The sequence below is a fragment of the Phlebotomus papatasi genome, chromosome 2 (assembly GCF_024763615.1).
Source record: "Phlebotomus papatasi isolate M1 chromosome 2, Ppap_2.1, whole genome shotgun sequence".
Lineage (NCBI taxonomy): Eukaryota > Metazoa > Arthropoda > Insecta > Diptera > Psychodidae > Phlebotomus > Phlebotomus papatasi.
Window position 1 is genome coordinate 84,032,078 of NC_077223.1, and position 13,089 is coordinate 84,045,166.

Consider the following 13,089-nt stretch of genomic DNA (forward strand, 5'->3'; position numbering starts at 1 on the left):
TTTGACGAGTATTTTTTTTTGTTCTTCAAGGAGTTATTCGTAAGTTTTTTTATGAACAAATATTTGAAAAAGAACAAAAATCATGTTACGAACAATGTTTGTAAAAAATACAAACTTTTACAAACTTTTTAGTGGATTACACAACTTATGAAAATTTTGTAAAACATTTACAAACATTTACGAATAATTTTGCGAAATATTTTTTTTTGTGTACAATAGGTAACTAACAGTTCATGCTAGGCGTATCGGTAATAGCCGTTTTGGGTGCTATCAGAAAGAAGAAAATTAACGCCAAAAAACATAAATTTAACAATATTTTTTTAAAATTTTGATTGAAAAAATTATGAAGTATTTTGTTATGGAAAATTTAAAAGAATTTACTATTTCTACTTTTATTCCAAATTTCTTTACAAAATTGTTTTCTTCTGAAGAAAAAATGGAATTTATAGTATTTCAAAATCTTAATAATTATATCGAAAATTTTGAAGTGTCTTTCTTTATCTAAATTTCATTGCACATAGGATTAAAAACTTTACTTAGGATTAAAAAAAATACAGTAGAAAAAGAAGGAAATTAAAGACAATAATTGAAAGTTCAAGAAAATAATTGAAGAACAAAATCATAATTTATTTTTTAATCAGTATTTATTTCTAAACTTAACCCCAGTAGCACTTTTTACCAAATTATATGCCTAACACATACGAAAAATCTAATTTTAACGTTATTTACATTAATTCCTACACAGGTAATTTTACTAACCTAAATATGTTCAAGTTTATGGTGCTATTCCGATGAAAAATTTACATTTTTTGAAACATATACATATCTCAAGTATTTTTACATAATCGACTTTTCTGTGTATTCATTCTTGCCACGAGTCTTTAGTGATTTTAGAACACGATGTCGGCTGGGAAAACAGTCGAGACAGGAACCTAAACAAAAAAAAATGTCGATATTATAGAACCACATGAGAGCAGTAAAGTGCTAAAAAATATACAGGAAAAAGATTTCCAATGTTTTCAAATGTGTTCTTTAGCACTTTACTATTCTCATGTGCTTCAGCATTATCTACTTTTCTTTGTGGTGGTTCTTGTCACGACTGTTTTACACAGTGCTCGTTGTGTTCTATGGCCACAAAACAGTCGTGACATGAACCAACACGAAGAAAAGTCAATTATGTAGAACCACTTGTGAACAGGAAAGTGCTAAAAAATGTTTATTTGTCACTGGAACACGACGAGAACTGGGTAAAACGGTAAAACAGTCGACACAGAAACAACAAAAAATCGATAACGCAGAAGCACATTAGAACAGTCAAGTACTAAAAAAATCTTTAGGAGCAAGATTCCCCCTTTTCATTTTTCATTGGAATAGCACCATTAATCATTATTCCGATTACAAATACGCTAAGCCGTTTATCAACTAATAATCCCATGATCTGTACAGGTTACAGCCAGGGCCTAAATAGACTCAGGTTGATCCTCGAGAATATTTAGCCCGTAAGATTTGACAGTAAAGATTTATCCCAAACTCTCATACATTTAGGGCTTAGGAACATCTATTAGAACCCCTTTGCGTAAATTTTCTTTACCTAATCCTTTATCATCGCATTTTACATGCTAAATATTCTCGAGAATCAGCCTGAGTCTATTTAGGCCCTTATAATATTTTAGAACATTTTTTTTAGTAATTTAAACTATAATTTAATTGACTTAGGGTAAGATGGGGTAATTCGGAATCATGTCTATTTTGGAATTTGTGATTTTCTCGCACTGTTTCAGATAGTCAAAGAGAAAAAGAAAACCACGAGAAGGACAAGACTTTATATTGGAGAGCACTTCTTCGTTGTTTTTCCTTAAACTCTTGGAAGTAATCTAATCTAAAACTCTTAGGAAATCTTGGAGTTTCGATTTAGACATCATTCCAAATTACCTCATCTTACCCAAATAACTTAGATTTTTCAAAAACATTTTTGTTCAAAAATCAAGTTAAATCTTAGCATTTTTTATATTTATTATTTTGAAATAATTAATGTACATTTTTTAAACTGGCCTCACTCTTCGTCTTAAAATTTATATTAGTCAGTCTCAGAAAATGTCTTTTCTAAAAGTCTTTTATGTCAAGGAATTTTCATGAAATTAAAATTTGAATCCCTTTGTCAAATGTTTTACATCCAGTCTTTGTCACTCTTTCGCATTCCAAATTAGATTAGACTGAATTAAATTTGTTCTGACATTTAAAAGAAGAAGAAGAAGACTTCGAGAGAGTGGAATAGCCATATGCAAAACGTTTGAGAAACAAAACGATATAAATTTTGATTTCATAAAATTTTCCTGATTTAAAGGATGTGCCAGAAGGCTATTTAACAAATTTTCTTGTTTAGAAATGTTCCATAATGCTCATGAGCGTATTCGTGATCGAGCTAATCGAAACAGAGTTTTAGTTGCTATTCTTTATTTCTTTTGTAGTAAAATTAAAAAAAAAATATTGGGCAAATTTTTCGAAAATTTTACGAACAGTTTCCTTCACTTCTCTACGTCAATACTAAATAGTTCTGTCATAAGCCTCTGGTTACTGCTTGTGAATTGCTCAATTAAAATGTGAAGTCTTTAATCTTCCAATGCTATCCGCGCCTCTTTTTGATCAGGAAAATTTCATGAAAACGAAATTCACATCTCTTTCCCTCTCAAATACATTGGATATGTCTATCTCATTCTTTTGCACTCTTCTCCTTCTTATGAACGTCAAAACAAATTCAATTAAGTTCACTTCAATTTTGAGTAGCAAAGATTAAATTAAATTTAAAATCCATACTCTAATATTCAAAAAATGGTCCACTTTATAGAATTATCCAAAAACCCAAAGTTGAAATCTTCTACCGTTCTGTCCTCAGAACGATTGTAATTTTTGTCGTTAGAGAAAATTAATACGCGCTACCAAGAAATTTTAACTAATGCAAGGGATTTGACAAAAAGCATATAACAAATTTAGTCATATTGCAAGAATTGAAATGTTACGTTACACAGAAATCATCAATAAATTACATTGGAAAAAATACGTGCTACCCGGGCTACCATCAAATTTGAGGTTTCACCGATGACTTGCATTTCTCATGACGGTCACAATTTGGTTAAATGGGAATGTCACCTACTTAATTTTCTTAATCTTCCTACAATTTAATGGTTTCTTATCCACGCAAACAAATAAATTAAGCGAATAATTTACAACTCAATTAAATCACTAACTCTATTGACTTGTCTAATTGTCAATTAAACTGTTGCTACTTTGTCAATTCGCACATCATACGCCATTTAATTTTGTGAAATACTTTAGAATTGAGTAACAGTGGGAATTGATGGAAAATTGCCATCAATGTTTCTTTCGCAGCAGATTGTTTTTCACAATAATAAAAAAAGAGATGAAAAAAGAAGTTGTTAAAAGAATTGCCAAAGGAATGGGCAGAGCTAGTAAAAATCCAATCATCGTAAAATTTAAACCAAAATGCTGCTCTAAGAAGCATTCCTGATGAAATAATCCGGCAGTGTTTAAAACAAGCTCCCCAGGGAGAATAATGGCATTTAGAATATTGAGAAGTTTTTGTCTCTCGTGGAAATATTTATTTTAAGAAAATCCAATTTTACACATTTTCAATTGCTACAAAATTCTCGTCCGTCACTATCGATGATGTGGATTTTCTAACCCGAAAACCAACCACAGGGAGATTGTGAGGAATTCCTTCTCACTAAATTACACCCAATGTCCATTCCACCCAGCATCAATTCCCAACAAACTCAAACCGACTAACGTGAACAGAGGATAGAGAGTGCAAAAGTAGAGAAAATAGAGTTCTAAAGACGCATTTCAATTGTATGCAAATTGCATTTATAGAAGGTTCAGACACACTTCGAAAAAAAAAGGAGACATAACATTTAAAATCAATTAGTGTTCATTTGCACTAAAGCAATTGTCATATATTTTTTTTCATTCAATTTTACTAAAGAAAAGTGTTATTGAGTATATTTTACGGCCAAAATACGCAAGAGAAGTCTAATGAGCTGAAAAAAAATGAGAAGCAAGGAAAAAAGAAGAAAAAAGGAGAAATATTGGAAGAAAGAAAAATTTAATGTGATTCCAATAAGATAGTGACGTAAAGGCGTAATTATTTTCGTGCCTCTGTGTGTCTCACTAATGTAAACATTATATTGAATATCTTTCTGTACAAAATTTTTGCTTACCAAACACACCAATGAATGCTAAAATGATTTTTTCTCCATCGTGGACTCGATAACCACATATTATTTTCTTTCTTTACCTTCTTTTTGCCATGCTCATGTGAATGGAGAGAAATAAACAGTGAAGAAAAGGAAATTTTTCTCAATTTTCAAAATGAGAGATAAATTATAATCAAATTAAATTTAACAATTACAATATCATTAATGCTCATGCAAAACTTCTCTATTTCTTTTTGTTTAAGAAATATTAAATGAAAATAATTGAGGGAATTAATGCCTATAATTCACCAAAAAGGTGTTAATTTGTGAAATAAAAATTAACTCTTTGTAACCTGATTTTGTGTATCAGTAGGGTAATGTGGTATATTTTGGTCCGACTTTTAGCATTTTCAACTTTCAAACACGTTAGTGACTTCCCAAATTATTTTTTTCCTTGTTGAAATTAATATTTATATTCTTGGTTTTATTCAGAATAAGAATCTTATCGAAAATTATTGGAAAAGGCATATTTTTTATACACAAAATAGCAAAAAATATAAAGAAGTAAAAATGGTACATTTTGGAATGATGTGGGTATTTTCGAACAAAGAAAAATGGGGTATTTTGGAGCAAGACGAATTCGTACACAAGGTATCCAAGACTTGATTTTGAGTTATTGGATGCTACCGATTGTAACAATCTAAGAAGCATTGTACCAGGTCCTTCTCCCCCTCTGTAAAACTGAAGATTTTGTGAAAAGTGGAATGGTACACTGTCAATTTCCGCGCGTATTTTACACTCTAAATTAAATCTAATTTCAGAAAATTTATGTATATCTGGTACGTAGAAAGCTAAATAATTCAAATAAAACTTAAAAATGAAGGGAAAACAAGTATTTATATGATTTTAGGCGATATATTTATGATGCAGATTTATGATGATCAGACAAAAATATTCTCCGAAAATTCCTTCCAGGTATTTTCTAGGTCAGTGGTCAATTTGCTTAGGAGATTAGTTCTTTCGACGGATATGGACAAAATTTTCATTTATATTTCAATTATTTTGAGAGATCTAAAAATTTTGCATTAACTTAAAGCACTTTTATTCAGTTTTAGAATGTTATAGAAAAACTAAAATAGTTTAAAAATACGAAATAAAATAAGAAATAAAAATTTACCTAAAACTATAATTTTGATGTGTAATATTTTATGATTTTTTTCGTATTTCAAGTATAATTTCAGAAAAAAAACTATTGCAAGTTAAAGAGGGATTATCAGGGTTAATGTTTATGTGAAAATCTTTTGCTCGAGGGGGACTGTTTTTGGTCGGGTGGTGAAAAATTTACAAGCTCTACTACCTTTGTATAGCTCGGGAAAATCGAACTTTTGTTGCTTTGGAAAAGGTATCAGTCAAAACTATTGGCCACTGGCTTTGGGGATATCACACTGTTATAAAAATGGAGACTTCATCATATATTTTTATTTTGCTTGTTTTTGAAGCTGCACAGGTACCTTTTAGTTTAATTCTCATACAATCAGTATAATCACTGAGAGATCTCCGGAAGAGTTAAAATAACATTCCGGAAATGTAAATACCCTGCAGTATTGATCCAAAATCGGTGTAAATATTACCCTTTTTAAGTGTATTAGGGGTTAAAGTTACCCTTTTTCATGTTAATTTTACCCTTAAAAAAGGTGTAAAATTAACATTAGAAAATGTTGATATATTTTTACACCTAAAAAGTATTAAAGTTCTGAGGAAAAAAAGTTAATCGCACCCTCTAACCACTTGCCACTTCACCCAGTTATTGTCCTACTCATTTATAAAATAAATTCTATTAGTAAACAACGGTGATACAGCTTGTTTTATATTACAATTTATTAATTAGTAGTTCAAGATAAGCTCCCTTGAAACTTGGTGAAAAAGCAATTAAATTATCCTCAAATTCGTTTGCCCGAAATTACCAAATTCTACCATAATCAACAATAGATTAAAAAAACATTTAAACTTTTGCTTCTAATCACTAAATTATTCATTAGGTGATTAAGTTATGAAAATTATAGGGTTTCGCGTTAACAGAGATTTTAGTCTATAATAATTTAACAAGAAGAAACAATATCTTTTTGGCTAAAATAATATTGATCCATGAAGTGAAAACAGTGTTAAATATCTCACAAAAAGTGTTGAAGAGAGTATCAAGGAATGAGTGCGGAAAAATAAATAAATCCCACCGCGTGTGTGCTCATGAACTTGAAGGTTGGATTTTTGAGTGCAAAAATTTTCTGGTGGTCAAACACCGAAAATTGCCTCATTTATGGGCTTTTTCCTCCTTCCAATGATTTTCAACACTTTACTACTGTGACTAAAAATCTCTGGATTGGCTCACAGAGTAAGAATAATAATAAAAAAAAGAGCACCATTTGTGTGGATGTGTGCTTAAAGTCAAATATTTGGATAGATTTATTTGAAAATGAAGCAACTTTTGAGCGCTACTGAGGAGGAAAAATTGAAAGTAATAGGAAAAACCCATAAATCGCAGCGTAATTATTGAAAACTATTTATAGAGCATTTTCGGGGAAAAATTATTCATTGTTTTTTTGGAAATTATAGAATTTTTTAAGAAAGTGAGGAATATATATTTTATCATAATGATTTAAGGTTGAGAGGGAAAGGTTACAGTGAAAATATTCTGCAGGAAAAATGACCTCACGTGAGGGAAAACGCGGTTCTTTTTTGGGGGCATAAATTGCACGGTGTTTAAATAAAATTGAGCAATTGCAGACTGCAAAGAGATAAAACACAGAGGGGATATAATATAACGTGATAAATACTCATTAATGTTTTTCTGCATTGCACGTGGCATACGAATTTGATGATGGTGTTTTTCATTTCTGGTTTTGTGGTTGGAGTGATTTTAAATGTTACGAATAAATCACATTTTGCGTGAAGAAAGGGGCAAAAAAAAATAAGAGCACATGTCTTCTGGATGTGCTGAAAAGAAAATGATGTTGTAGCATTTTTAAGCTGTCATCCTTTATTTTGTTTTTGGTTTCACTCCCCGCGAAATTTTAACCAGAATCGCCAATTAAATTAATTGACATGCGTCTGATTTGCCTACAATACGAATGACTAATTCACATTTATTAGCTGTTTAATGTGATCATTTGTTTTTTTTCCCTCTTTTTTTTAAATTTAATCTTTCCCGCGTTCTGGCTCTCCTTCTCTGACTCAAGAGCCCAAATAACGTCACGCCTGAGAACGTTGAGGATGAATTTGGAGCAAGTGCCAATGGTGAGCACACTCCTTCGAGCTGCGAGAGATGCTAATGAGCTTCTGCTCAAGGAGGCTCTACGGGATATACTGATAAATGGCATCACCAAGGAGGATCTCAATTCTACTGACAAGAGTGGCAGGGTGAGTGTAAAACATTACTAAATTAGGCGCCTTATAGATGGGATGGTTCGTGGAAGAAAAGAAAGGACTCTTAGAGGGAATGGGAAAGAGAGGAAGGAGAAATGATGACACGCCAGATGATAAAAGTCTCATGAGATTTTCTCTCTCTCCTACCCATTTGCTTTCATCAACAGCGTAATTTGTCAGATGATTCAATATTATTGGAATCCAGAGAATGCTGTTATAAAGTGAAGAAATCTTTAGGGTTCAGTGGATTTTCTTATCGGATTTCTCAAAGGTGAAAAGGGTAATTCAGTTCCAAAAGTGACTTTAAAGTTGGAGAGTTTTTTTTCGATTAATCTATTAAGTAAAATTTCTGAAATTGTTTCATTTTTATCAAATGAGTACGCATTAATAGGTACTGATACCCATAAATATGCAGACTTTACAAGAGTAGAGACTGGAAAAATTCTCCCCTGTGATCAGGCTTTAATCTAGGTACTCACGATTTCACTGCCGGTTTCTAACCAGTTCAGACTTATCAAAGATTCCAAGACCTTTCCAACGAACCCGAACTTGTCGGAATCGGTTGAGAATTACCGTCCATAAAGTCTTTTAAAAATTTGTCCTTGGAAATATCGCCTATACTCTGAAAAATAGCTTTGTCAAATTAACAAGAAAAGTTTGTCAAAAGGGTGTTTTGTCATACCGAATTTGGAAAGGTTTTATCCGTTTTATCATATCAACTTCCCATTGAATTTTGTAAAAGTTTGTGAAAAAGATGTTTTTCGGAATAAAATGTGAGAAAAAGATTTGTCAAATTAAAAAACAACATCTTTTTAACTAAATTTTAACAAGATCTACTCATCTTTTACAGAGCAAATAACTTTCAAAACGTATATGAAAAATTTAACAAAATCAACCTTTTCAAGGGTTTTAGAAACATTCCAAAAACATAGTTTTGAAAAGCAGGAAAGAGGGATGAAGGCCGATTTAATGATATCGAAGATTACTTATATTGGCTCCTCTAAAGACTCCATATCATTATTTCTAACTCTCTGAAAAATTCAAGCCTTTTCAATAATAAATTTTATTATCAAACGGAAAATTTATGACACACAGAAAAAAACAGTAAAAGTTTGGATATTCTCTCTGGGGACTAACAAAACGTTCGTAAATCGTATAACCCAATAAAAAGTTTGTAAAAGTTTGTATTTTTTCACAAACATTGTTCGTAACATGATCGCTTGTCAAGCATTTTTTGTTCTTTCATAAACGTTCGTTCGTTTATTTGTATTTGTCTGACAACACTTTACGAACAAATGACAAAATGTTTCAAATATTTTTCATTGTGTTTACGAACATTTACGAACAAATGCTTGTAATATGCTTGTAATTTGGGAAGAGAAGAAATTTAATTCTGAGCTGATCCTCCATTCATCCAACGATCACCGGATTTGTTCTTTATATTAATATCAACGTCGGTTCCCTACATTCTGAAATGGTTGTAGAAAAACAAAAAATGTTCGTCAAATGGTCATGTTACGACCAATTTTTGTAAAACAAAAAGTTCAAAATCTTACAAAATTTTTAGCGTGTTATACGATTTACGAATATTTCCCTAATCTCCAATAACGGACAATTTTACTAAACATTTTTTCTGTATTATTAAAATTTTTGAAAAAAGGATCGCTTTAAAAATCACGTCAAATTGTAAAAATGCGTTCAAAATAAATGCAAACTGTTCGTTGTTTTTTTACAAACTTTTAGATTAAAGAAGACTCTAAACAAAATTCATTTTTAAATATAATATTAAAACATTTTTAATATAATTAAATATGGTAGAGCAGAGCGAGATAAACAATTTTTGTAAAAAGTTATTTCTAGCACAGTACATTTGAAAACATTATTATTTTATATTTAAAACGTCAGAACAAGAGGGGAATTCTGTAACGCTCTGGCAATGCCATATGACAAATTGGGTTCGAATCTTAGGAGAGTTTTTTCGAAAATGCGATTCTGTAACCGTGACATTGCCATTTCAGATCACGTGGCATTGTCAAAAGTTACATATTTGAGATTTCTGGCAATTCAAACGACAATGAATCTTGTTAAACAAATCAACCAAGACGTACTATATTTTCATTAAATCATCAAGTAAAGGGATTTCATTAAAAATTCAATCAATTGCATTTTCGGCATTTTCGAACTTATATGATATGACAAAAAAAGCTCGAATGGCATTGTCAGGTTTCGAACTCACGCGTGACAATGCCACGAAATTTACAGAATTCCCCTATAGGTCTATGGATTGTTGTATTTTGTACTGTACTGTGCTATTCCAATGAAAAACAAATGGAGAAATCTTTTTCCTGGACATATTTTTTTAGCATTTTACTGTTCCCAAATGCTTCTGCATTATCGGCCTTTGTTTGTGTTGGTTCCGGTCTCGACTGTATTCGTTGGACTGTATTCAAAAACGACCAAATAGTCGTGACAGGAACCCACTTAAAGAACAACCGATTATATTGAAGCACTTGGAAACAGAAAAGTACTAAAAAAAAAATCTGTTCATTTTTTTTCATTGGAATGGCACCATTAATCTGCTAAATTTAATGAACCGTGAAAGAAGAAAATGAAAAGAAAATAATTTCAGAATTGTATACAAAATAAAATAAACAATCATTTTGAATTGAATAAAATTTTTAATGAAAAAGGTCATCCCAATTAGCTTAAAAATGATGACTGTATGCTTATTCAAAAGTTCTGGCTCTTGAATGGTTTTTATCCCCTTGCTACAAATAACGTAATTTCCAAAATTTTTAATTAACTTAATTGTGCTTAACCGTTTAAGGACGATTGGAACACCGGTGTCCCATAAAGAAAATAATTTTTCCTGACTACCCAAAGTTATTTTTTCCTTATGGTTTGTACGTAATTGCAAATCAGAAGGTTGAACGAATCTAGGATATTTCTTGCCAGTCTCCAGCTATTTGCTATATTACTAAATATTTAAGCTTAAAAATGGCGAATTTTTAAATTCTCATATTCAAAAATGATTTTAAGCAAAACCTATTTGGGAATAAAAACTACATTACTCATACGTAATATTTTTCATTAGACAGAAAATTATTATTCATTGGTATTGTCAGAAAAATTACTTAAAGTTTCGAGCTATTTTTGTCCCTATTGCACGTAGAGGTAAAAAATGCACCGAATCAGACTCTGTTGAAGTTTCCAAAAACGTTTAAGAAATTTTGTTTATTGGTTTAAATTTTATTGTTGATTTTCGGTCCGTAAAAAGTGTCTCGTCGTTAAAGGGTTAAAAGTGCCAAGTTCCAGTTGATTTTCTTTTTCGATTTACGCATCCTTTATAAAAGTGTTTTATATTGAGCATAGTAAGATGTCTTCACCTTTTGTTCTAAAAATATTGCATTTTTTATTGCAATAAAAGTATTAGAAGTTTAATAACAATTAAAACATAAAAGTACATGTTCTTCATTTTTTAGTTTGATAGTTTTTCATTCTGAAATTGCAAATCAATGTTTTCAAATCGTTTAGTACAGATCTGTACTAAATGTTTAGTACTGTGTAATACCCAGTGCACAATAACTTAATATTGTAAACACGTTTTCTAAATTTACTATGAGAGTGAATGAAATGTAGATCTAGTCATCTTGCTCTCTCTCATAGAACATTTTGAAAACATGTTTACAAACAAAAGTTATTGTGCGTTGGGCATAATACGCTTAACTAAATTTAAAAATACATATTTCCACGACTGCTTCTAAATTAAAATTCAACTTATATAATAAATTAAATAATTCTTCGGATTATGCTCATATTTCCCATATTTCTTGTTGTTGAATTTCCCTGGCAAAGATTCATAAATCTGTCGTGATTCATTGTAATGAAATTATTAAATTATAATAATTATCTCAATTTGTTGTATTTGTGTTTGAGATTGCAAAGATTGTCTTTCTGGCACGAAATGTGGAATATGTGATTTATTTTTGTGCAGAATTGCAAATTTTTATCAACCCATGTCATTTTCTCAGAGTTAGGTGATTATTCTCATGTTCAATATCATCTGTAAACAATTCCAAATGTGGATGATTTTAGAGGAGCAAAACAGAGAGATAGAGAGTGAATAATTTGTCAAAATCCACTTATTTGATTGCCATTGAAACATTTCAATGGATGTTTGGATATATTGGTGGTGAGGAAACGCATTTATGAGAATCCATTTTATTATTCCAATCGTGCAAAAGACAGTGGCTTTTTTGTCATTGAAATTCAGCAATCAATGTCTCTCAAATTGACATACTGTTGGATTCAATTCAAATGTATAATTCCATCAAATATTTATTTCTCTATTCCATTCTAGACGGCCATTTCTTACATATGCTCAACAAATTTAACACATTTTCTGGACATTTTCCTACAATTGCCGGGGATTGATGTCAATAAGCCGGATAATGAGGGAAATACACCATTACACTTTGCTGCTCAAGCTGGTGAGTTTACCTTTTACTTTTCTCAATTAAATAAGATTTCTAAACAGAATAAATATGGGCATTTGAAATTGATGGATTTACCACGGTTTTAATTTAATCTAATTCTGTATGGGAAGGTAATGTCATACTTCCTTAGCAAACTTCACTTAAATGATTTTAGACCACGCCTTCTAGAAATTGTGACTCTAAAAGTCTAAAAGCTTAAATGTTAAACTCACAATGAATTTAAGTAAAATAATATTAGGACAAGGAAGGTGGCTAAAGTAGATTCAAAATTTAGCTTCAAAACTCATTGGAATCAATTCAAACAACCTTCTGGAAATAGGGGAGGATCACGGGGCGTGGAAAGTGAACGTAGATAACCTAAAATCCTGCTATCTCATTAGCAACATACTTTCGCAAATAAAGGATTTTATAAACAAATTTAGGATATCATAAATCTATTCAAAGAAAATTGGCCTTGGGCGGAGTCAAACATTACAGATCATTAGAAAAATAAACCACGCCCCTCATGAAATTTGTACGCCTAACAAAAAATTGTAACTAATCATAGTGTGATTTTCAAAATTTATAAATTTTCCAGCACATATCCGACAATTTTAAAGAACAAAGTTTGCAAGTTTGAGAGGAAAAAAATAATTGAAGTGGGCGTGGCGTTCGAAAAATTTCTAAATGTAGATTTACATCATATTGTTGTAACTTTAAAGAGGAATTTACTAAAAAAACTTATTCTTGACTTAATTCGAGCCTTGTGAGGAGCGTGGATAAATTGTGTATGAATAGGGTCATTTAAGCTCCTCCCATTGTATCCCATTATTAAGTTTGTGGGTGTAGACTATCACAGTAACACCTTGATTCAAGCGCGTAGCCAGAATTTTAGTAAGAGGTGGACTAAATTTGAAATTATGTCAGTTGGTATTAGGGAAAATATTTTTGGAGATGTTATCTTCCAAAGAAACGTTTTTGGA

General features: G+C 31.0%; 1 protein-coding gene across 5 annotated transcripts in view; it reads left to right on the plus strand.

The window, feature by feature from the left end:
• The window catches only part of LOC129804753 (uncharacterized), a 75,850-nt gene that overhangs the window by 40,768 nt on the left and 21,993 nt on the right, over positions 1-13,089 (plus strand). For all 5 annotated transcript variants that reach the window (XM_055852342.1, XM_055852337.1, XM_055852340.1 and 2 more), the window contains 2 exons: positions 7,445-7,625; positions 11,992-12,121. In XM_055852342.1, coding sequence (XP_055708317.1) covers positions 7,445-7,625; positions 11,992-12,121 — 311 coding nt within the window. The remainder of the gene's footprint in view (positions 1-7,444; positions 7,626-11,991; positions 12,122-13,089) is intronic.